This window comes from Balaenoptera borealis (assembly GCF_965194805.1).
Source record: "Balaenoptera borealis genome assembly, chromosome: 13".
Lineage (NCBI taxonomy): Eukaryota > Metazoa > Chordata > Mammalia > Artiodactyla > Balaenopteridae > Balaenoptera > Balaenoptera borealis.
The window spans coordinates 43,968,364-43,990,109 of NC_138870.1; the positions used below are offsets into that span (position 1 = coordinate 43,968,364).

Below are 21,746 nucleotides of genomic sequence, written 5' to 3' on the forward strand. Positions count from 1 at the left end.
AATGGTTAGTTGCAATGTGGAAGCTGAAACTGTATCAGTAACTTGGTACTCTGTTACATTAAAATCCTTTGCTGTATTTTGCACTATAGGTCTTTAACTCATGAATGACTTGTAGCGTCTTACATTGACCATTTGGGAAATACCGGTTCACTGAGTTATGCAGATCTTCGAAGTACTGACACACAATATTAAAAAATCACATATATTATTATCTCTATCAAGCTCATAAGAAAAGTCTTTAAATTCTGTGGAACTGTCAGGCTCACAGAGTCTACTGTATGCCTGTGAGAAAACGAGAGTGATAAAGGCAGACATCATCTTAGTATTATTATGAAGTAGTTTTAATCTTGTGACACCCCCCCCCCAATAAAAGGGTCACAAGGACCCCCAGGAGTTCCCAGACCACATTTTAAGAACCAACTGCTGTGTTGGAAAGAAAAAGTGAAGAAAAGGTGAAATATGGCATGGAAGTAGGACATTTAAATCATCAATTTATTACATTCTAAACATCCCAGTCATTGTTAAGCCTTATCCCAGTAAACAGCCGACATGGATGCTCTGAAATTCCCAATTAATTTTTCTGTGGAATGTGAGGGCTACTCCCCCAAACCAAGAATACCCCAGAGCTATTCTCCCAAGCAAACACCTAGATCTAAGGTAGTATTTTTAGTTAGCTGTGATGTGACTGCCTGAAAAGGACCAGAAGCTCCTGGTTTGTTGACAGGAAAGATTTTGAAAACAGGACCTATCGCATAAACTAGCCTGGATCCCAGGATTTAATAGAGCCACGGGTCCTGAGTCATAACTAAAACCCTCCAGTCCAGGAAAATTGAGACTGGGGGGCCGGGGGCTACCCTCAGGATATGTCTCCTTAGGGAATTGGCTAGATCAGGCTTAGATACAAGGGGTACCAGGAGAAATGGGACAAGTTCATCTTTTCCCCTTCCACATTTATTGCAGTCAACTCTTTTGCCAAGAATGGAGCAAAGAATTAAAGAATAATAGATAAACTGTTTCCTTTTAGTGTGTATTGTCTCAGGATCCTGATTCCTAAGTGTTCCTGGGTCACTGAATTGGTCATTATCTTTCTATCACTTCCTCTCACTTTCCTATCAGTTAAGAATAGTCAGGTATTATATACTATATGAGATCTAATATAGTATATCATATTTCCTCATGTAGTACATAGTATTTCCTACTAGGCTGCAGGTTTCGAGAGGGCAGGGACCATGTTATATATCTTGTTCACCACTGTATCCACATCACTTAGCACACAACAGGTATTTAATGATCATTTGTCAAATAAAAATCAAACCTCTTTCCTAATATGGAGACCTAATATAGTAGGTAGGGTCAGCACCCAACACCGGCCTTGGGAAAATCACAGATTCAGTCCAGGGAAGCTTGCTGTGAGAAGGGAGGCAGTTTTTTATTTTCTGTATTTTATGGTGCTTTGACATGTTAGGAGCCTTGCTGGCTGGGAGTAGCTGCCCCTCTTGGTGCTAGTTTAATTCCTAGAGAGAGCGAACAACTTGCCAGGAAGTGTGCCTTTCGTGTGCAGATCAACCAGTCCAAGACCCTTATCCCCAACCTCCTGTTATCTAATTCACACACCCAGCCAATATTTCCCATGCCCTAAATCACTCCAGAGCCAGGACCATTCCTATAGCCCAGAACCTGTTTGAAATTATTCAAACTATCCAATTTTAAGCTTGGTCAAATGTGCCTGCTCTGCCTCACCCATCCCTTCCACAGCAAAGGCTCTGGGCCAGGCTCTTCCCCTCGCTCCTCCTGCCTCCTGACTGACCCTCGTACCCACTCCCACCCCCCGCGAGGCCCTGTGTGGCCTGGCATGACATGATGCAGCATGCCACGCCCCCTTATTTTGGGAACTGTAAGTACTAAACTCTTCTTTCAAAGGCAGTTATCTCTGTGTCTGTCACCTTACCATACCTGATTAAAACAAAATCATAGGTGAGACTCCCCTGGTGGTCCAGTGGGTGAGACTCCACGCTCCCAATGCAGGGGCCCTGGGTTCGATCCCTGATCGGGGAACCAGATCCCGCATGCATGCCGCGACTAAGTCCACATGCCTCAACTAAGAAGCCTGCATGCCACAACTATGAGCCCCCATGCTGCAACTAAAAAAGATCCCGCATGCTGCAACTAAGACCCGGCACAGCCTAAATAAATAAATATTAAAAAAAAAAAAAAAAAAAGGGAAAGAAACCAAAACTCATAGGTACATTCTAACACTTAACAAATCTTCTGGCCAGCCACATTGTTTAGAGAAGTGCTTCTCAAACTATCTGTAGCGAAGGACCAGTTTTTGTCTTTCCCATTTCTTCATGAATGATACTCTTGTAAAATACAATTGCAATAAACTTCTAGAAAAATTATCACATTCTTGGATGTTGTAAAAATGCCTACTTGCTATTAAAATTTCTAAATGCTTCTCTCAGGTTTTTACTGTCTCGTTGCAAACCAGTAGCAGATTATATACTAGCATTGATCTGTGAATGGTTCAGGGGAATGAATCAGTGAGGGTGCCCAAACATATATGTGAAATGAGGAATAGCAAGCAATAAGCTGGAGGAGGCGCTGACCCCTCTACCAGCTCAACAGCATGAGAAGGAACATGGCCATGTATGTGCCCTTTTAATACATAGTGACACCCTCCACTCATAAATGAGACCCAGTGAACATTCTAGAATCTAACCTATGCAGCTCCTCCTCTCTGGTGCAGGGATGAGGCAGAAGAGCAAAACAAGTCAGAGTGATCAGGAAAGGGGTCAGAGATGTTGCATACCTGAATCCTATTTTTTAGAGGCCTACATACAGCCTATAGTATGTATTTAACAATTACATTTATATAAAATGATCTGTGGTAAGTGGTTTTCTTGATGCAGTTTCCAGTAATCAAATTCATTTATTATCTCAGAGATTTGTGAGTTGCTTCAAGCCAAGGCAAGAAGAGACTACATAAGGGAAATACAGGTTAGAGAGTGAAGTATGATAAAACTAGAAATATCCAAAGAAAATGTACCCATCTGGGCATGGGGGCTTTGTACATTATAGGAAGAGAATGGAACTGGGATCATTTTGAGTCTAGAACTAGAAGTGGAATTCTAGGTAACAAAAAGATATGGGCAGAAATATTAAAGAGGAGCCCTACAGCCATTCCAGGGTTATCATCAAAAGTATTATTTTAAAATGTTTATTTAGCACTTTTAATATGTATACTATATTGGCAGAGTCCTAGCCCACAAAGAACTTTCACAGTGGAATCAGTTTACCAGAAGGGTAAGGCCTAAACTCTAAGGCAAAAGTCTTATATAGCTAAAAGTTACTTTGAAATTTCTTCAAAGTCATAACTGGGCAAACTAAGTATCTCAGGGTAGCAAGGAGGATTGTCTGAGGTCAGTAGTCTGTCAGGTTTTGTTCTCTTAGAGCAGAGGTCCTCAAACTGGGATTGCATCCCCTGAGGGCACTTGAAGACTTTCTAAGCACAGTTTTAAGGAACCTGATTTCCAGATCTTTAAGTTACATTTTCCTATGCCTAGGGTGAGGCCTGTGGTCCAAAGTCACACCAGTTCTTTTCCACTTTTCTTTTCACAGTCAGCCTTCTCCCACTTTACAAAAGGAAGGCATACCTCTCTCTCATCCCAAATCCTAAGTAGTGTATTGCCCTAAGATATAAAAATCTTTGGAGGTGTGAAACAAAGGGACAGTTGAAAATATTAGGGTCTAAAAAGTTTTCTTTAATCTAGGAAACAAATCCATTGTAAGGCTTTCTGAATTTACCTATCTCTTACATACTTCTAATAAGAGTGAAATATAGAGTTATAATCAGGGGCATTGGGATGTTTTAAGTTCAGGAGCAAGATGGATGTCACTGGGATACATATTAATACATTTATTAAAAATTAAAAATGAAGTCATCCTTTTTCCAATGAAAATAAGTCTGATTTGGCCAATTGCATTGACATTGGGGACTGGCTTTGCTAATTAGATCATATGGTGGGCATTTTTGTAAATTAAATGAGCTAAATCTGTGGCTTTAAGGTTTTGATGAAAATATCTTTAAATCATGTGATAACATCATTTTATTAAAAAATTAATGTTGACAGTGATGTATGGAAATTGACAATATTTTGGTTATTCCAGCCTTTTCTGTTGGGTTAAATAAGGTTCCTTTAAAGTAAAAGAATAACCCCTGTAAGAGGTACCGATATAATTATTAGTTAATAATAAATAAAGCCTTTTTGATATCCTCAGAAATCAGGAAATAGAATACTTCTGTCAACTGGGTACAAATCCTTTGGCAAGTTGGGTGGTTTTCATTTCTTTGCTTTCAGCACAATTAAAAGAGGACTTGATTTAATTGTCAGCTGATAGATCATTAAGATGAATTTTGCTGATAGCTTACTATGCAATTTTGGCATATAACTTAGAAGGAGTTCAAAGAATTGAGTGACATTACTGTTTATAACAATATTCTTCTGTTCCAAGGTACCATTTACATGAATAGGGTTTCTCAGCACTTAAAAATCTAAATAATATTAGAAGGGGGAGAGGGGTTGCTGTTGAACCATGTCTGATTCTAATAATAAATAATACTATCTACAAATATTTAAACACCAAAACACCCATTGGGAAAAAAAAAGTCATCTCATTGAGATATATTTTAATAAAATTTTCTTTTTAAGCTTAGTAATTACTTATAAAATGTAGAATATATTTGTGATCAATTGTATTAATGAGAATTGTAATAAAAACACAATCGAGGAGAATTTTAAAAATTTCTTGGAGACTCATGGTCACAGGAAAATTTTTTTTAAATTTTAAGTACAGTTTATTTATAATTTTTTGTTGCAGAAAAGTATTGAAAGGTGATCAATAAAACGCATTAAAGCATAAAGATATACATTAGCATAAAATTCTCTAGGGAAGATGGAATGGAAGTATGAGCTGAAGGAGAAAAAGATGAAAAATTTCTAAGTGATAAATACAAGTTTGACTTTAAAATGTCAATGCTGGGAATTATATAATTTACAAATACTTAAACTTCTCATGAAAAAAACGTTGACTTTAAAATGGAGGAGGAGGGGACAGATACCATTTTCAACTGAACTAAAAAACCACTGTTGGCATAGTTCTTAGCCTCTAGGGCATGTGGTACCCATTGAGAGAGTGGCAAGTGATTGGGCACTTTTAAATTCTCCCCTTTTGCCAAGTGTGGCATAGAATCTAACTTGGTAGATTAAAGGCACACTCCACGTGAGCTCATAGTAATGAGAAATAGACACTGAATGTATTTCCTGGTGGCTTCAATACACAGAGCGTGAGATAAAAGCATCCTTTCAATACATGGGTGAACGGTGAATAGAACTTGTGAATGGTTAACAGGTCAAAGACAGGTGTATCACAAGGTTATGGGGCAAGGAGAGGTGAGTAATGATGGGTGTTGAAAAGCAGTAGAAATTCAACATCCAGAAGTGCTCTCTGGAAACACCTGTGTTCTGATGAACAGGAATGCAAGGATGGGGCCAGGCTGGGGAAGCTGACAGCCTCTGTTCAGCCTCTGCGGGGTCCCCTTCCTGTCTCATGCCTCCCTCTCTGTCTCTCTCTCTTCCGGCCCCTACAGTCACTGCTCAGCATTCCGGGCTCCCCATTCCTGTCCCGCCACAACAGCAAAAGCAGCATCTTCAGCTTCAGGGGGCCCGGGCGGTTCCGGGACCCGGGCTCCGAGAACGAGTTTGCGGACGACGAGCACAGCACGGTGGAGGAGAGCGAGGGCCGCCGGGACTCGCTCTTCATCCCCATCCGAGCCCGCGAGCGCCGCAGCAGCTACAGCGGCTACAGCGGCTACAGCCAGGGCAGCCGCTCCTCGCGCATCTTCCCCAGCCTGCGGCGCAGCGTCAAGCGCAACAGCACGGTGGACTGCAACGGGGTGGTGTCCCTCATCGGCGGCCCCGGCTCCCACATCAGCGGGCGTCTCCTGCCAGAGGTGAAAATAGATAAGGCAGCTACTGATGACAGTGTAAGGAAGTAAAAAAGTAGACCGAGGCTAGGCATGGCATTCTCTCCCACTCCCTTCCTCTCTTCTCTCCCTGCTCTGTCCATTTCCACCCGGTCTCTCTTCCACGCTCCATCCCAACTCTTGTCTCTACCCCCCACCACTTCTGTTTTCTCCCTCCTGGCTTGTTTCTATTTCTCTCTTCAGCCCTCCTCTTTTACTCTCCCTGTTTTCCCTTTTCCTTTATTCCTTGCTCCATTTTCCCCCATCTTCCTTTCTTGTTTCTGACTCTGGCCCTTTCCCCATCAACTCTTTCCTTTATTTTATCCCTTTTTCTCTCTCTCCATCTCTGCACGTCTCTGCCTGCTTGTCTCTTTTCCTCCCCACACCTGCTTTGACTGAATGCCTCTGGCCAGCGGATCCTGCCCGGATGGAATGAGAAGGGCCTCTGCCGTCACCAATGACCAAGTCTGAGCGGGTTTGGAACTACCATTGCTTCTCTCCCCCTACGTCCTCCCTCCTCGTAGGGAAACAGCTTGGAATTTAAAGCTCTTATCTTCCTATTAAAAAAAAAAAAAAAAGTAACATAGCTTTGAATAATTTTCTTAGCCTCCTCTACAAGAGTGAGATGTGATTTTTCCTCTTTTTCCACAGAGGAATGTGCCTGGGTGATGCTGAGGGTAGGAAGTAGGCACTGGGAGAGCCAGGCAAGGAGAGGTTAAGGAAACCAGTGGGGAACTGGACCTAGACATTTAAAAGGGATTGAGATGGAAATAAATCAAAGGAGGGGAAGGTAGGTGGTCAGGGCAAGAACACATGGTATATGGGGGAGGAAGGAAAAGGGAAGTGAAAGATGAATTTTAAATGTAATCAAATGTCAGGCTCTGGAGGAGCTGTATATAATGGCTTCACAAAATCACTTGTCTAGGGGTTAGGATAATGGCTCGCCTCTTTGGGAAAAGCCATCTCTTAACATTTCTTTAGATTCTAAGCTGTTTATACCTTTTTTTCTAGTTTTAAATTCTTATAACCTTAATGATCCTAATCCTTTCTACCTCTAGTTGCTTAACTTTCCTCAGTCCCTCCTTAGCTGGTCTCAGCTTCTTGAGATAGCATGTCGGTCTGTTTTGTTCCAACACTTCAGTTTCCTCTAGCACAGCATGAAGATAGCCAGCCCTTTAATTAGCATGATGCATGTGTGGAGGAAAATTGGATAATCAAGGATGGAATTATTCGGAATGATCTGCTTTTGGCACTTTAGGACAGTTGTTGACTGTCCTAAATTCAAAAGACAGTTAGGATATTTGACGTCCTTTCTCTTCCTGCCTTTTTATTTAAAAGCAAAATATTTTCCCCCTTATGTTTGTATAGCTCTTTACAAGCTACAAATTACTTTTACATGCTTTATTTGTTTCGAATAAAAATTCCATAAGGCTGACAAAGTGGAGCTGATTATTCCTGTTTTTGAGATGGGGAAACAGGCTCAGTGAATCTGTTACACAGTTCATTATTGACAGACCTTTCAGAAACCTCAGTCTTCTGTTTCTCAGTTAATTGTAATGTCTTCTCCACCTAGTCACATGGCCATTGCTCTTCTGGAGAACTGTTTGTTTCAGATCAAGCGTAATAGGAACAATAATAATAACAAACAGTGGCTCCAAAGTCCCCCTCCAAGCTAGGTAGTTGGCCAAAATAAATGTTATGAATGACTGTCTTTACTTGAAATATAATTTTTTGCTCTTCACTGGTTCTATGTCTAGATGTAAATTTTTTGGCTCCATAATTAGACAGATAATTATATTCTCTAAAAAAACAAGACATGATCTCAATGGAGAATGAGGGGTGGGTCAGCACGGACAGTACAGTGGGGATAATTCAAATGTTGAAAACCAAAGTAAATTTTGATATCCTAGCAGTTTTAAAAGATATTTAAGCGAAATAATATATCTTGCTTTTTCTTTGAAGAGAAGGTATTAGAAAAGGTGTCCAGGAAGAAGGCGCTTGAACTTCAGCTTAAAGGCAGATGAGCAGGTTTGCGGGTTTTGTTTTTGTTTTTTTAGCAGCTTGTGTTACGTTGTGTGGGAGACAAATCTGAGAGGCAGTTGAGCAGTTGGCTGTGGAATGGAAGGCTGTCTGCGCCGCCTTACGTTGTGGCTGACAGAACGCTGCCTTCGGGGTTTTGGGGGTCTTGCACACTCAACACCCTGTAAGCACTTAGGAGATGCTTTGCAGTGGCCCCAAGTGATGGTGGTGACAGACCTGAGGATTCCCAAGGCCAGGAGGTCAGCTCCCAAAGTGGCAGGAAGATGAGGTAGGTAGGACTGTATCATTCCCAAGGGCTTCGTAGCGAGGAAAAATTATTTTGTTAGAAGCCATAAAGAAGCACCTCCTAGTTGTTAATGGTGTGGGGAAATATCTAAGTTACATTAATAGGCCAAAAAGACAAAACAAAACAATAACAGAATGCATATAGTTTGTGTGGTATGATATTGTCTATATAAAGACAAACTGCATATAGAAAAAAGATGACTGACTAAAAGTTAACAGTAGCTGCCTTTGGAAGGGGAAATTATTAGTGACTTTTTTTTCCTTCCTTACACTTTTCTGTTCTTTCTAGTTTTCTACAATGGGCCTAATAGTTATAGCTGCCATAGACTGAGTTCTGATGACACTATGCTAAGCACTTTATATGTATGATCTCATTTAATTCTTATAACTTCCCCATTCAGTAGGTGGTTTTATCCAATCAACAGATAGACTCAGAGACTTAGTGATTTGTGGAAATGGAACCAAGGTCTTCCTGATGCCAAGAGAACTTCCTGACTGCTTATTTGGGAAGTAGGAAAAGTCATTTATCTTAGAAGGAATTAATATATTCATAATGTTATATGCAGCCCGGGCCAAATGAGCAATTATTATACCTCTTTGGGCTAGAAGATAGTGATTCTCACTGTCAAAACGTTTTGGATGCGTCTGCAGCTACGGATTAACTTGTCCTCGCCCAAACCATCAGAGTGCTTCCAGTTACATACTCATGCTTTATGGACTGGTGTAGGAGCCGTTGATGGTCCATAAGCTGATCTCACACAACATTAATGCTTGGGCTATGCCACATCTGTATTTTTTTCTTTAGGCTCAAATTAAGAAATATAATATTTCCTATGAAAAAAAGACATCCAGACATCACCTCATTAGAATCTCATCAAAAACTATTTCACATCTTCATTAATTATTCAGTTGTGATTGAGTGGTGATAATTTTTTGATAGTTTGAGAACTTTTGCTTTTTGCTGAAGCAGAGGATAAGGGGACTTTTCCCATGTCTTCATCTCTGAGCTGGAAAATCATTGCTCTTCACTCGTAAAGGAAGCAGGTACCACTGACCATCCAAAAACACACATAACTCAGAAATCATGTTGTAAATGTAAAGCATTATCTCATTTCATGCTCACAGCTCCTGCCCTCTGAGTTAGATACTACTATTGTGTGCATTTTACGAGGAGGAAACCAAGGCTTAGAGAAATAAAGCAACTTGTCCAAGATTGCACAGTAAGCAGTAGAGTTAGGATATGAATCCAGACAAACTCCACAGCATTAACCACTAACCATTATGCTATGCTAACTACGAAGCCCGGGTTCTTTATTTACTCAAGTGATCCTGAAAAATGAGCATCTCCAAGCCCATTTCCTTATCTGTAAAAAAGAGATTAAAAGGACCGTTGTTATAGGGCTATTTGAAGATTAAATGTAATAACATTTATAAAATGTGAAGCATATTGCTTGGCCCATCCTTGGTATTCAGAAAGCCAGTTTCCATTCCTTTCCCTATACTTTTTTGACCTTTGTAGACTGAGAAGTAGACAGTGGGATTTCTGCTGAATTGCTTGACTTGGAGAGGGTCGGATTTCTTCTAAGATTCCAAAGATCCTTTGAGAAGGAGAAATTATTGTACACTATTTTAAAGCAGAATACTACAAAAATTTTAGAAAGGCTTGAACAGGAGATAAATGGCTAGGTCCTAAGGCCACTTCTAAAATGCTCTAAATTTTAGTCCCAAGAAAGGTGACTGGCTGGTAAGTTGCCAGTTATTTATTGCCATGTGAAAGCAGTTCAGAATCAATAACAAGTTGAGATTCCTTGGATAGATCTATAGAAATGTGGGCAGAACTTGCCATCGGCAGACATGGTAGAATATCTCTTTGAGAAGGACAGCTACAATTTAGGAGGTTGGAAGTCAGTGGCTAAATGCCTAATAAACTTTGTGTTTGAGTTAAGAGAAATGCAACAAATTTGTATTGGGTTTAAAGTAATTAAGGTTCTCAGTTGCTTCCTCTGTTACTGATAGTTTTGCACCAAGGCTCCTTAGGGGCTGAATTTTTAAAAGGCAGAGAGGCTCCTGACTTTAAAAAGTTGTTAGTTCTCCTCCTCCCTCCCCAACAAAATGAAAGAAAACAAAACAAATAAAAATATACACCTTCATTTCCCCCCCACCCCCAAAAATGACCCGAAGAAGTAAGGGAGGGGAGAGAATGAGTATGTGATCTTTCCTCTGGTCCTTCGGTCTCAGCATGCTTGGAGGAAGACACCTTCTTCCCACCTTCCAGGTGATGAGAATTGGGCAGCTGAGCCAATACTAGAGACATACCTCACAGAATCCCAAGCAGATTCTAGGTGGAAAGTGATGATGAAGCTGCTTTACATGGGAGAGAGTCTGCTCCAGGTTTTCTTCCCTTCAATTGGTCATAGTCTGACACAAGAAACAGTAGCCAACATTACTGGTTGGAAAGTGAAATAGCGCAGACACTTTGGAAAACAGTTTGGCAGCTCCTCATAAAATTAAACATAGAGTTATCAGATGACGCAGAGATTCTACTCATAGGTATATACCCAGGAAAACAGGTGTTCACACAAAAATTTATACATAAATATATGTATATTTTTTTTCAAAAAACACAGAATTTTGGTAGTGATTGTACTGAATCTATAGATCACTTTGGGGAGAATGGACATCTTAATTATATTGAGTCTTCCAATCTATGAATGTGGCACATTTCTCCATTTATTTAAGTCTTCTCAAGTTTCTCTCAGCAAAGCTGTATAGTTTTTAGTGGGGGTCTTAGACATCTTTCATTAGATTTTTTTCCTTGGTATTTGATATTTTTTGATACTATTGTAAAAGGTATAATTAAGATTTTTATTTTCAATTATTTGTTGCCAGGATATAGAAATACAGTTGATTTTTGTATATTGACCTTATATCTCATGACCTTGATAAATTAATGTATTGGTTCTATTAGCCTTGGAGGGTTTTTTGTTTTGGGGGTTTTTTTTGGTAAATTCCATAGTGTTTCCTACATGCACAGTAATATTTTCTGTGAGTAAGAGCGACTGCAATCTTTATGCTCTTAATTTATTTTTCCTGCTTTATTGCACTAGCTAAGACTTTAGATACAAAATTGAATAGACTTGATGAAAGCGTACATCCTTCCTTGTTTCCAGTATTAGAGGAAAAGGATTTAATGTTTCACCAAGAAGCATGATGTTGGCTATAGGTTTCATAGATGATCTTTGTCAGACTGAAACTGCTACATTGTATTTGTGGCTTGCTGAGAAATTTTATTTTTATGCAGAGGTGTTGAATTTTGTTAAATGTTCTTTTTCTGCATCTGTGAGATGATCATATAGTTTTTCTCCTTTATTCTGTTAACGTGATGAATAACACTGACTTTTTTCCTAGTATTAAATTAACCTTGCTTTCCTGGGATAAACTCTGTTGGTCATGATGTAGTATCCTTTGTATATATTGCTGGATTCTATTTACTCATATTTTGTTAAGGTTTTCACATCTCTGTTGATGGGGGATATTGATCTCTAATTTTCTTTTCTTGTAATGTTCTTGTCAGGTTTAGTATCAGGGTTATGTTCACTTTGTAAAACAAGTTGAGAAGTATTCTCTTAATCTCTGTTTTCTGAAAGAATTTGTGTAAAATTAGTATTTCTTCCATAAACCTTTGATAGAATTCACTTGTGGAGCCCCATCTGGGCCTAGAGTTCTCTTTGTGATAAGATTTTTTATAATAATTTCTTGAATTAATATGGGCTATTTAGATTTTCTATTTCTTCTTATGTCAGTTTTTATAAGTTGTGTTTGGATATGTTTGTCTATTTCATCCAAGGTGAAATGGCATAAAGTTATTCACAACATATCCTTATTATCTTAATAACGTCTATAGGATTTATAGTGATATCCTGTTTTTTCACTCCTGAAAATTATAATTTGTGTTTTCTCCATTTTTTTTTCTTGATCAATCTTGCCTGGGGAATTATCAATTTTATTAATCTTTTTAAAGAACCAGCATTTGACCATTTTTGATTGTCTATTATTTGTCCATTTACTAATTCATTAATTTCCATTCTTATTATTTCCCTTCATATACTTACCTATGGCTTAATTTGCTCCTCTTTTTCTAGCTTCTTAAGGCAGAAGCTTCGAGCATTGATCTTATATCTTTTTTTATTTTCTAATATAAACATTTAAAGCTGTAAAATTTTCTCTAACAATTTCTTTAGCTTCATCCCATAAATCTTGATGTATTGTGTTTTCATTGTCATCAGTTAAAGTATTTTTTAAATTTCCCTGTGCAAACCTCTTTGATTCACAGATCTTTAGAAGTCTGTTGTTTAATTTACAAATATGTGGGAATTTTTCTGGATATCTTATTATTACCAAGACTTTTGATGGAACCAGTTATTTGGATCTATGCTAAATGCTCTTGCCTTTGTAAAAAGATAATTAATGAATTTCTCTTTTTACCTTCTAAAATTTCCTAAGTATGGGCTTTGAAATGTTCATTTCTCGGCATCTTCTTTCATTTGTTTCTTTTTTAAAATTTAAGCAATTGTACAGTATAGATTATAGTTCTATAACACATTATGGATTATGGAACAAATTTTAATATTTCAGAAGTTGTCTCCACATAGCCTTGCTATAGTTTACTTTCATTTTACATAGAAAGAGATAAATAGTAATTGTTCCATCTTAATATTAAGTGTGGGGATAAATTTTTCTTTAATTTTTGTGGATTTTTTTATACAAGCTAAAAATTGTTTTCTTTTGAATAGGTGTCAACAAATGATAATATAATGATTTGGCTAGGTCTTTTTAGATAGCATTTTCATTAATTTTGTTTTTTTAAGGTTGGTGTTATTAAAGCCTGAAGAATTTATATCTTATTATATACAGCATGCCCAGAAGACAGTAAGCTACACTAATACCAAAGCCATATTAAGTGCAGTTTCATCCTTCTTTGATGAACCAGCCAGTCCATTAGATCTTCCAGTACCTCGGGGGTCAGCATTATAAAATCTATCTATTGTAGATTTGCGGAAGGGCAGTTCAATAAAAATCTAGAATCAATAAGTGTCAGAAATAAGAATGTCCATTGTATTGGGACTTCTGTGTTCATTTTTAGATGATTGTCATTTTTTTAATAAATTTATTTAGTTATTTATTTATTTTAATTTGGCTGCATTGGGTCTTCGTTGCTGCGCGTGGGCTTTCTGTAGTTGCAATGAGCGGGGGCTACTCTTCGTTGTGGTGCACGGGCTTCTCATTGCGGTGGCTTCTCTTGTTGCAGAGCACGGGCTCTGGGCACTCTAGCTACTGTACTTCAGTAGCTGTGGCACGAGGGCTCAGTAGTTGTGGCTCGCAGGCTCCAGAGCACAGGCTCAGTAGTTGCGGCGCTCGGATTTAGTTGCTCCGCGGCATGTGGGATCTTCCCAGACGGGGGCTTGAACCCGTGTCCCCTGCACTGGCAGGCGGATTCTTAACCACTGCGCTGCCAGGGAAGTTCTGTCATTTTTTAAATATAGTAGTTTAATCTCATTTATTAAATGTCATGAATATCAGGCTGGGAATTGTAGCAAAAAGTGATTTCTCAAAGAAATATACCGTATCATGACCTGAGCTAATGGTTAAGTCATTCTTACAAATACAGATGTTTGTATAGTAATGCACCCAGGAATTCCCAAGGAAACCAGTTCTTTTTCTTTTCCATTTCTTCTGTAGCTCTGCCAAACAAACAAAACAAAACAAACAAAACCCTAAGGTAAACCAAATCTCTGAATCAGTGCAACTATTTGATAAAACACTATGATGGGATAAATTATAATCTGCCAGGAACTTTCTTCAGTACAGTTCTTAAAGTCTAAATATATGTAAGAATAGAAAGGCTTTCTGATGTAACTCTCCAGAGGCGATTATTTTCTTTTCAAAACTTTCTGTCACTGATCAGACAGATACTTCTCTAGCTTCATACAAACACATGTCTCCCCTGTTCTGTGGTGACTGTCTCTGTCCTCTTACCTTCACATGGAAGGAGCAGCTAAGTTTATATGGATGACGTGTTACAGTGGACAGCATGGTACTAGAAAGCTACGTTTTAAGCCACCCCATTAAGCCTGATCTGATGTAGAATATTCAGGTTGGCACAAACAGCACAAGCAAGGGACATTCAGAGACCCTTTGCTGTAATCTACCATACTGGTATTGCCCAAGGAGGAGCGTGTAAAAATATTTTGTTTAACAGTCTGATGGTGTTTTCTGCCCTTTTTATTTGGTTGGGAATTTGAAAATTTCAGGTTAACTCATAAAATAAAAATGTAAAAAGACAAGATAAATGTAAAAAGACATATGAGACAATGTGTTTATTTTAATTAAGATGGCAAAACCTACCATTCTTGTTTGCAGTGGCTTGGAGGAGATTTGGAGTAGAACTTCTACTTGCTAACGTTCAGTTAGGCCCAGGTTTGACATTTGGAAGTGACAGTTTGGTAGAATGACGGTGCTCCTACAAGTGAAGGAAACTGTGTCTGTAATACTCAGTGTGATCAGGGACCTGGCCCTTCATGAAATTACACATACAGGTGAATTTGACTTATTTTATCATGTGGTCCGATTCTAGCCAAATGCTGTGGATATGAGAGGAGGACAGGAGAACTCAGGGTCTACTTCTGATGGCATTTTCCCAGGGGATCTTGTCTTTCTACTCTATGCTTACATTGAGCAGATCAGGTATTTGGATCCCAGGCAGACTCTTGGGTTCACTGTAGATTTTATACACACTTAAACGACTTGGTCTTGTCATCTGTAGAACTAAGGATGATCCATGGCCAGCTCGTTTCATTCTACTTCCTGAGGTGAATAGGATTGTAGGATCAAAGTAAAAAGATCTAAGGAAGAGCATATGTTCTCACTCACTCCAGACTATATCCGGTAAGGCCCAGCCTTAACGTTTATAAGACTCTACTCACCCAACTTGCTGTTTTTTTCAGGCTACAACCGAGGTGGAAATTAAGAAGAAAGGCCCCGGATCTCTCTTAGTTTCCATGGACCAATTGGCCTCCTATGGGCGGAAGGACAGGATCAACAGTATATTGAGCGTTGTTACAAATACACTGGTAGAAGGTATGTGCCTTGTGATGTTGGTCCAAGCTGCTGAGCTATAAATATGTAGTGTGCATGATAATATAAATATAGTCCCTTGGTCTGAGTTTTGCAAAAATTGTCTCTGAGCTTTAGGAATAGAGTCTGCTGGTTATAGAAACCAGCATTTCAGATCTACATGCGGAGAATCCAGGAAGGACTTCAAAGCCGCTGCCAGCACTGTACACAGATAGGTAAGAAGTATGAAGGAACAACATAAGAGTGAGCTAGAGGACCTCAAGAAGTCTCTGTAATCATCACCATGAGGAGCCAATAGGGTGACGTGAGGCAGAGAGGAACAGAGACGGAAGAACTGTGATGATAGAAAATGATGGAACCCCCCTCGTGCCCTCGACCACAAAACTTACCTTCCTCTTTTCCTTTTTAGCTACTTACAGATCTTTTGGTTTTCCCTTAAGGACAAATGTGCCGTGCGTTGTGATTATACCTAATTCTGCCTCGCTTTAAACACCCCCATATATCCATAAATATATTGCACGTGTGAACAGGTAAGCTGAAACCCCTCTAACGCTGGCGCTCTGTGCCCAGGGGAAGGGCAGCCACTGTTGAATCATAGCGTGCCTGCAGCGGCGTAGCCGTCAGAGCCTGAAGTCAGTAGCAGGTGGCTCCTCCATGACACAGCCTGGCTTGCTGAGGAGCAGCTGAGGATTTCCCATTACACTGCAGTTCCCTCGCAAGTGTCTGCTTTCTGTCCGACTGTGGTCTGTATTCCAGGCTCCTCTTGGCTTCTTTGGCAGTAGATTCAGTGACCAGGTTTTCTCTCACAAGATTCTGATTGATTCTGCATGCTTCTTCTTCATCTGATTCGTGTTGATGTAGCTGAGTTGTCCCATTATAGACCCGTACTGTTCCTGATTGCCGTTCTTCAGAATCCACACACCCAGGCTAACCCAGGAATAATCAGAGTCCCTGAGAATCCCTAGAAGGGAACCCGAAACTCCCCTGGAATACTCATATCTGCACATATGGGCAAGGAGTTAGACTAAACCTAGACTAATCTTGAGAATGTATCACGTAAGAAGAATACTGAACTAACTACTTTTCAGCTCCTGAACAGCTTCATTTAGTCCTGTTTTCTTTAATTCCCACTGAGGTCATTGTCTGATAGAACATCTTTAAGCTTTATAGTTTATAGTTTGAGATAACAGGTAAGTAACTGCAGATCATAAGAATTCCAAGATAAGATATATCAATATTAGCCTAAGAACCTTAGCAAATTTTATTCTTCACTTGGAGACCAAGACGAGATTTCTCTGAGTATCTGTAGCAGTTGAGAAAGAAAAACGAACAACCTCCAACAGGCCTATTTTATTCCTGGTAAAAACGTCAGAGCAGGAGAACTATCCATGCAACGCAACAGTGATTTATTGATTACCTCGGTGGCCTAGCGCAGGGTCTGGCAAAAGTAGATGCTCAAAAGATGTGTACTGAACTGAATTTTGTTGTGCTTGGAATTGGGGAGGAGTACTGGGGCTGCAGGATTCCTTTCGGAGGCCTTAGTACCTGTCCTGCCTTTCCCTGCTCACACATCCTCCCATCCTATCTCCCTTTGCTAAAGCTGATGAGACAGAACTGCTGTAATCAAAGGACGATGCATGGCTGGAGCTGAAAGATGTGAGAGAATTAAAGGACATTAAGAAAGATCCATTCCTATTTAACCACGGTTCCCTCTGTATTTAACAATTGCTACAACATGGAAAGCCAGCATTGAATGAATAATTGTTTCTGCTTTTCAGCCTTCAGTTAGGAAACTCTGACATTATTTTAATCCAAAGAAGCGGACTTCTTATCTAATGGTTTAGAAACCACAGTGGAGAATTCCAGAATCCTGTAAATGATGAGATAATCCTGCCTGCTCTGCCTCACCCCTATCCTATTGCGAGCATGCTCACCAGGATCCAATAAACTCAGCGGAATTCACAATCAGCAGAGCCATAAGCTTTGGGGATATTTCAGAGGACGGGGCATGGGGTGTCGGCAGAGAGTAATGTGGTCTTACTTCTGCTCAAAGCAGTAAAGCTATGAGAGAAGGAGAGAGGGTTGAAGTGAGAATGAGGAAGCAGTGATGGTATTTAGCATTATTGATTCTCTGGTGAAACAGTTTCAAAAGTGTCAGTGCAATTACTTACCTGGTATCTGCCTTTCCAGGTGTGGCTATAAGCTCTGTGAGGGTAGCGATTCTTGTTCATCATTGTAGTCCCAGTGCCTAGCACGTTGTTGAATTGACCTGGGAGAAGCCCTGGCCTTCAGAAACCTCCTGGTCTACAAAGGCCACCATCTTGGAGGAATCATGAGGCCCTCTCTGAAAACAATTCCCAGTGCCCCCAAGGTTGAGACTACAATTCCCAGTGCCCCCAAGGTTGAGTGCCCCCAAGGTTCTCTCTGAAAATGTCCAGGAGCAAACTAAGGGGAGCCCCACAAACTTCTGGACATCTCACCCCCATATGTTAACACATTCGCCCAGAGTTTGCTGTTCCAGGTGTGTAGGGCCAGTAACGATGTGCAGAGTTGTGAGTCTCTTTATAAACCTCCTTATTCACCTAACTGATCTCTTCTAGCTCCTAAAGCTCCACATTATCTTAGTTTTTGTGGAACGGAAACGAGTATCCTGAGGATCTTCCCCTCTCAGTAAATGGGAGGGATACTAGACATCTAGTATCCCTTTTTGGTGCCCCATAGGGTAGGGAAACCCTACCCTTGTCTGTCTGGCAAGGACTCGGAGCCTAGTTCATTGTAAAATGTTACAGTTGTGTCAACTGTTAGAAACGTGAACAGTCCGCTGCTTCAACCTCCATGTGCAGGTGAACAGCAGACATTTGGAGAAAGGAGGAGATAAAAAAAGGAACGGAACCAGATTTCCAAATATGTACTATAAGAATTTATGGAAATAAGAGAACCTTTTCAATTTTCTTTTTTGGGAAGAAGACTAAATTTACCTTGGGAAGGGAGGGAGTTCTATGAGGAAGAAACCAAAGCAAATTTTCTTCACAGACTTCCTTTCCCACGCAGACTCCCACGTGTCGCTTACTGTGGCCCTTAAATCTGAAAAACCAAGGCAACCATTTTCTTAGCAACCAGGGAGCCAATTAGAAGCCCAACCAAAGCACCCCATCTAAAATAAAGCCATCACCATGGGCACCATCCGGCTGGTTGGAAAAAGGGAAAGTAGACTGATTTAAAGCAGCCATCTTGCTCTTCGTGAAATGTTGGGAAACTTTTTTTCTATTCCCTGAATGATTTGATTTTGTTAGTGGATTTGAGTGGGGTCAGGGTGGTAGCGGATGCAGTTATATCCAACCCCACAGAGCCAAGACCTGGCCTCTAAGGATTATCATGCTGACGGGTTTTCAAAGTTACACCTCTTCAAGAATATCCTTCCAGATCAAGGTCCTTGGACTTTTGCGATGCTAGCTATTATATTTCATACTTAATTTGAGGAGGGCTTTGTTACCGAGGGCCTCACGCCTAGATTGTTGGAGCTGAATGGCTCTCCGCCTTTAGTGTCTAATTGTCCTTTCTAATCTTTGCTTTGTAAATGACCTTAGAGCTCATCGAGTCCAGTGATTGTCAGTCTGGGTTTATCAGAGTCCTAGGACCCTGGGGAAGTACCTCAGGGAAGGAAGACTTGGATTGCCCTGGACTCCAAGCTCCTCTTCCTGCCTAAACTAGAGCAGCTCCTGGTTTGTCTATTTTACATATTGGGGGTCACATAAGATCTTGTTTGAAAAAATGCGTCCTGCTTTTAAAAGAGGGACAGACTAAAGAGACGAAGAGGAGAAGACAAAAGAAGAGAGAAACAAAAAGGAAGGAAGAAAGAGACTGAGGGACGGGGAGACGAAGAAGATAGAGAAAGAAAGGATGAGAGTGGGAAAGGGTGAAAGGGCAAGAGAAGGAGAAAGAGAGAAGAGCAGAGATGAGAAAGAGGAAGGAAGGAGCAAAGGGGAAGGAATGCAACCTCTGTTCCTGACTGCATTGCGAACTCACATTGTGAACTCGTACATCTTTGGGAACCTAAGACAGATGGTCCATGTGGTGGCTTGGTTGACAATGCTGGTTCTGCTGTAAAGAAAATAAACAACAATAGCAAATGCTTTCATAGCACTTGCTGTATGCTAGGGTGTTCTGAGGCACTTTATATATGTTTTAGCTCATTTAATTGTCGCAGCAAACTGAAGTAATTTACTCAAGGGCCCACAGTTAGCAATTGCCTGAGCTGGTTACACCCATATATGTCTGGCTGCAGTGTGTGTGCTTTTGACTGCTTCTCTGATAATAAATAGTTTAATGATACCATGTGTAATAAAATATCTACCGTTTATTGAGGACTTACCTTGTGCCAGGCCCTGTGCTGTCTGCTATCAACCACTTAATCTGTAAGCAAAGGAGGAGGATTATAGGACTCATTTAGTCCTATAGCCTGAAAGTCGGTGCCCTTTTAGATGAGGCAACGGAAGCGTAGAGGACGCAGTACCTTGCCTGAGATCATACACTTGTGAGTGTGGAAGCCAGTTGAACCAGGGTTGCTATGCTTCCCAAACGGGTGGATTGAGTTTTGTTTATAACTAGATCCTTGTTAACTGGGATGTGACCTGGCACTGGTCATGCCTCCTCTCTGCCTTCAAGAGAAGGAAAACTGAGGGAAGCTCTCAGGAAAGTCAGCACTCCCTGGCCACCTTCCTTCTTGTGTTAATAGCAGTGATACCCACCAAGTCCAACCCTTTTGTTTTCTTCCCAAGACTGAGGGGCTACCTTTGTTCTTTACCCACTACAGAGCTGGAAGAGTCTCAGAGAAAGTGCCCGCCATGCTGGTATAAATTTGCCAACACTTTCCTCATCTGGGAGTGTCACCCCTACTGGATAAAGCTGAAAGAGATTGTAAACTTGATCGTCATGGACCCTTTTGTGGACTTGGCCATCACCATCTGCATTGTCCTGAATACACTGTTTATGGCAATGGAGCACCATCCTATGACGCCACAGTTTGAACATGTCTTGGCTGTAGGAAATCTGGTAAGATGGAGCATGGCCTCCTGATTTGACCATCTGAACGGGTTTTGCCTGTAGGAATTTTGTTTCTGAGACTGAAAGCTGGAGTTTAGTTGAAAAGAAAGTAATAGTTAATTGGAAGACAAATGCTTCCACATATGCCGCAGCCCCGCCGCTTCTGCTCGCTTGTGATCCCTTGGCTGTTTCCTCTTTCTGCAGAACTTTGAAGACGTCATTTAGGAGCTGTTGGTGACAGAATGGGAGGCATGGTACAGTGGGTTGGTTTCAGCAACCTGAGCCAAGGACTTGTGGATTTCTTTCTCATTCTGTTTCTCACATTACTTCCTGCATTACTCCAGCAAATCGCTTCCCCTTTCACCTTCAGTAACAACCACCACAAAATAGGGGAGCTCTTTCAGGGCGTTAAATCTAACGATAAATTTGCGCACACCGTCATATCTTAATTATCCATATGGGGACTGTCCACGGGAAATTTTAAATACTAGGCTGGTTTCCCCTCCTGTCCAACTTCTGAGTGTCATCCAGTTTCTACCATTAGTTGATCTGTGCCAAATTTATTTTAACGTTGGTTTAAGTGATTAATTTATATTATTTAGACGATAAGTATGCAGTTTTTAAAAAATAGATTATGTCGTGTATTGTGAAGTCAAGTAGTTGTAATTTGGGGATTTTCTGTTTTACTTCTTTAGTACAAAAATCAGGAGTTAATTGAATTTTGATCGACTGTAAAGAGTTAGTTGGAAAGAATCCTCTAGGTCATCTGGCTGCATTATTCCTTAGGAGTTGCACTATAGGCATGTCAGATCTAGTTGTTACCATTTAATTTGTGCATGATCTCTGCCTGGTATTTCTCTCTCTCTCTCTCTTTCACACACACACACACACACACACACACACACACACACACACACACACAGAGTTTCTACCTTAAGTCCTAATATACTGTTAAAGTGTTATAATATCATTTTGACTGCTGATTCGGAAAACACACACTGGTTAGTCCTTACAGCTGATGTTCCCTAGTACACATCCAAGGTGATACTGTAATCTTTCCAATCTTTATGTCTGAGTTAGTGACACACTTCAGACTCACTACTGCGATGTGCAGCTCAATGAAATACCCAGAGTCTTGAAACAGGATACCCTCATAGACTATCCAGGAAATCTGTTAACTGTCTCTGAAAGGCCTCTGAAGGTGGCTTGCTGTGTGATTGGC

The 21,746-nt window shown here is 40.4% G+C and overlaps 1 protein-coding gene across 9 annotated transcripts in view; it reads left to right on the forward strand.

The window, feature by feature from the left end:
* SCN8A (sodium voltage-gated channel alpha subunit 8) overlaps nucleotides 1-21,746 on the forward strand; it is a 122,122-nt gene that overhangs the window by 54,614 nt on the left and 45,762 nt on the right. For 8 of the 9 annotated variants that reach the window (XM_082350523.1, XM_082350525.1, XM_082350518.1 and 5 more), the window contains 3 exons: nucleotides 5,648-6,010; nucleotides 15,352-15,484; nucleotides 20,295-20,533. In XM_082350523.1, the coding sequence (XP_082206649.1) occupies nucleotides 5,648-6,010; nucleotides 15,352-15,484; nucleotides 20,295-20,533 (735 nt within the window). Of the gene's footprint in view, nucleotides 1-5,647; nucleotides 6,044-15,351; nucleotides 15,485-20,294; nucleotides 20,534-21,746 lie in introns of all 9 variants that reach the window. The other variant, XM_082350524.1, reaches the window with a different exon arrangement.